Below are 4,294 nucleotides of genomic sequence, written 5' to 3'. Positions count from 1 at the left end.
TTTTATAAAGGTCATTCCAAACATGTCTGTGTTCTTGAATTTCCAAAGCATGGTGCTGATTTAGTCAATTTAAAAGACATTTTACAATGCAGAGGATTACACTGCAACAATTTACCAATAACATGGTAATAAATAGTGAAAATGCAAAGTTTTGAAATATTTTACATTTTGTTAAAGGTCCAAATATAATTCATATGAAAAAAATGGACTTTTCCCTGAAGTTGTTCTAGTCCAGGTGGGGTTTAAAGGGTTAAGACGGCCGGCGTTGCTTTGCCTACATTGCAGCACCGGGGTGTGGAGTATAAGAGTTCAAACACTTCCTGGTTTAATCAGATGTGTTGAAGGTCCCGCAGGATTTCCACGCATCATGTCAGCCGCTGAGTGGAAGAAGCGGTGCAAGGCTGAGTGGGGTCTACACGGAGTTCCGATGCCGGACGGCGTGGACTGGAAGTCCGTGTATGAAGCCAAGCCGCTGGGAAGGAACCTGCTGAAGAACCCTGCGCCCCTCGGTACCACTTCTCTGCTACATGACCAGTGGTGATTAATATAAAGTTTTGATCCACAGGAGCCGATGCGGGCAGTTCTACTGAATCAGAGTCATGATTTAGTGATTTATAATCACTGTTTTTATCAGTCATGCCAGTAAAAGTTGCACCAGTTAGGCTTCCTAATGGTTTTTAAATGTGCATGTTTGTGATTTCACCATTGACTGTAAAATCAGGCGAAATGAGAAGAGCAAGAAATGAACACTGCTGTCAGTAAATCATTCTCTGCATGATGATAATGTCTTCAATGCTGCTTGAAGTTCTTTTCTTTTCTAAGACTCAGTGGAAAGTAGTTGCTTTATCCAAAATACCAATGAAATAGGAAGACCTTTAACTAAATAGTGATTACACTGATTTTATGACCAAAAATCCATCCTTTGGATTTTGTTTCCTTCTGGATGTACTTCATAGAGTACTGGACTGTAACATAAGTTTACATTTGAAGAATTTTTATCGCATTTAAAGATGGGGTGTGTCTGTAAAGATGTGTTACATGGTTCTGAATAATGCTCAACATGACCCTTTGCACACACCCAGTGACAGAATGGTAAATTCCTGTTTTGTTTTGCAATGTTTGCACTGGGATAACAGTGTTCTTCATAGTAGTTTATCCTGTTTTCTGCACAGGCCTGAGTAAAAATATCCCTCCACCTGAGATTGAGCTTGAACGTAGACCTCCTCCCCCTCATTTCCAACCTGATGGTAAGAGGCAGAAGTATGGTTTGTTTGAAATAATCATATTTAAGCCCTGAAACCATACAAATCTTTTCACTTTGAGGTGACTACGCTGGTTGGACCACAAGTACAGAAGTGCTGCCCTTTGACACCAGTGGAATCCCAGAAGGAGTTGAGATTTGTGCATTGCCTGAGTATAGGTAGGTGTTACTGGGCATCAGACACGAACCAAAATGTCTTTTTACAGAGATTTTCTATGAAAAAATGGTGGCATGTGGAATTATTGACATCAAAACAACCGAACATTATTGACATTGCAATTAGGCTTCTGTTGCTTTTATTTTATTTCTTTTACTTCAGTTTAGTTCAGTTTAGTTGCTATATCATAGATTACTATTTAGCAATTTAGGCTATTTATTTAATTTTCCTCTTTTTTTGTCCTCAGCTGGTTCACCTTGGAGCAGGTTGTGGACCTGAAGACGGAGGGATTATGGGATGAACTGCTGGATCCTCATTGAAGACTGGTTTGTTTCCAAACACTCATTCACCTCCCACCCGGTCAGCCTTATATCTCTCCCCCATCAGTGTAATAAGAAAAGGGGTGACACAGTGTGCATTACATCTTTCACAGCAGTTGGTCGTACTGGTTTCCACTGAACTTTTTCAAAAACCATCTCAACACTTAAAGATACAGTCCGGTTTAGTCTAGATAAAATAAAATCCGGTCTAACAGTGTAAAACTTTATTTTATGATTGACATTACCAGGAAAAAAAGGCTGCTGTATAATAAGATGCTTGCTCCATTTCCTGAGCAAATAACACTGATTTAAAGACAGGGGAACCAAATTAGCATGCTTTGGGTCTCAGAATGCATTTTTATTAAACTAAATTTAAAAAAAAAAAAAAAAAAAAAAAAAAAAAGGCACAAAAAATAGATGAAAATTTGTCAGATTAAAATGTTTTTTTTTTATTTGTAGAAATAAAATCTGTGAAATATTGGCTATAGGAATGAAAAATGCAACTATTAAAATTCATATGAAGGATTTTTCTGTTACTGTTTAGTTTATTTAACAGATAAAGGTTAATAATAAAAGATTACTATATATATATATATATATATATATATATATATATATATATATATATATATATATATATAAATGAAAGTTTTTATCACTTTTTATCTCAAGTAGTTTAATGTTTTAGTTTATACATCTTAGAGGTTATTTGACAATAACAGACTGTGATTTTTGTCAGGTACGAGGAGAGTCAGATAGATGACTCGATCTACCATCTGCATGTGAAGTTACTGGCTTCGGACAAGAGTACAGTGATCTCCGAGTACAACGCCAGCCCCACCAAGGACCAAAGTACTCAGTCACACACCTGGACGGAGGTGAGTTACTGATGATGTGTTCCAGTTGTCTCAGAATTTCGAGTGGCCCAGAGTAGGTGATGCCAGTACCAGATGGTTGATGTTCCAGTTGCACCAAGTCAGAAAAAATGGACACCTCCAAAACAGCCAACATGTGAGCATCTATAAATCTCATATAGAAGAAAATCACAAACCCATTGTTAAAATGTGCACCATGCAAACATCAGCCAATTAAAGTAATCATGATTAATAAACCAAACATTGACGTGATTTTTATTTTTGTTTTTGTTTGTTTCAAGTTCCCTCATTTGCTTAATTATTGATCAAATCAACTCACTGCTGTTTACATTGAAAACATTATGGACAAAAAACATTATAAAGAATTCTAATAAAGATAACGATGTACTAAAAGCCGTACTGGGTGCAGCCTTCTGTAAATCTGGATGATCGAGATTTAATAGTACAACTCTGCAGAACCAGAGACTTTTAGACCTGCAGTTCTGGACCCCTCACGCCTGTGCGACAGTGACATCTACCGGACAGATGTAAAACTGCAACTGTATTTCTGGACCAGTGAGTCATCTCTAGATCCCTTGTTGTCATGGCAGCGCCATCCACTGCACAACCAAACCACGGTTTTTTTTTTGTTTTTTTTTTTTCTTTTCAGAATTTAGACAAAGTTCTGAAACATACTCCTTCTCAGCTCCGCATTCTGAGATCGCTTTGTCATTTCTAGTAAAAATTTCTTGGAATTCCGAGTTCTGAGGAAAACTGGAATGCACGATGAATTCCCCTGACTTAGGGACTGGCAAACGGTCCCCGAGAGCCGCAGTCCTGCAAGTTTTAGGCTCCCTGATGCAACACATCTGACTCAAATCACCAGATAATTAGTGGACTTATGCAGAGTTGGTGTCAGCTGCTACACTCGTCGGCTAATCAAATCAGGCTTGTTGCAGCAGGGAAACTCCTAACACTTGCCGGACTCGAGGACTGGAATTGCCCACCCCTGTCTGGTACAACAATCTACCTGTATCCAAACGTTTCACTACATGCATCTGTGTTGACCTGCAGGTGTCCCATGTGTTCTCTGGCTATGGACCTGGGGTGAGATATGTCCACTTCCAGCACCGACTGAAGAACAATTTCCTCAATTTCTTCTTCACCACACGCTTCACCGGCAGCTCTGTAACTGTAAGACCAGTCAAAAGCAGTTTGAAAGAGTCAAGTTAATCAACCATACAAGTTTGGTCAAAAAATATAGCAAAATAATATATGATATGTATGTATATATATATATATATATATATATATATATATATATATATATATATATATATATATATATATATATATATATATATATAGATAGATAGATATACATACATATAGATATATATACATATATATATATACATATAGATATATGTTTGGTTGAGATGATATAAATCCTGGGTGTCCTCTCCAGTGTCATTAAGGGCCACAATCCCGCAGGTTTTCCATGCATCCATGCTGCAACACACCTGATTCAAATTCATCAGTCATTGTCTAAAACTTCATAGGGTCCTGGATTTGGACACCCCTGATTTAAATAATTGAAATTAGTTAAAAGTCTTTTCCAAGTGCTTTTTGGATAATTTTTAAATAAAGACTTGCAATGAAAGTGTTTTACTCTGAATTACTGCTAGTAATAGACACCGCA

General features: G+C 37.3%; 1 protein-coding gene across 1 annotated transcript; it reads left to right on the top strand.

Annotated features, from left to right (window-relative positions):
- Nucleotides 1-367: 367 nt before the first annotated feature.
- LOC306761341 (F-box only protein 50-like) lies at nt 368-3,825 on the top strand (the record flags this gene model as incomplete). The annotated part of the gene is made up of 6 exons (XM_079247466.1): nt 368-509; nt 1,173-1,247; nt 1,324-1,420; nt 1,666-1,731; nt 2,478-2,616; nt 3,667-3,825. The coding sequence occupies 6 exons, from the start codon at nt 368-370 to the stop codon at nt 3,823-3,825; spliced, it is 678 nt and encodes a 225-aa protein (XP_079103592.1).
- Between the last annotated feature and the right edge of the window lie 469 nt (nt 3,826-4,294).

This window comes from Telmatherina bonti (genome assembly GCF_933228915.1).
Source record: "Telmatherina bonti genome assembly, chromosome: 10".
Classification (NCBI taxonomy): Eukaryota; Metazoa; Chordata; class Actinopteri; order Atheriniformes; family Telmatherinidae; genus Telmatherina; species Telmatherina bonti.
Note: the sequence above shows the minus strand (reverse complement) of the source record. Positions and strands in the feature narration are given on the sequence as shown.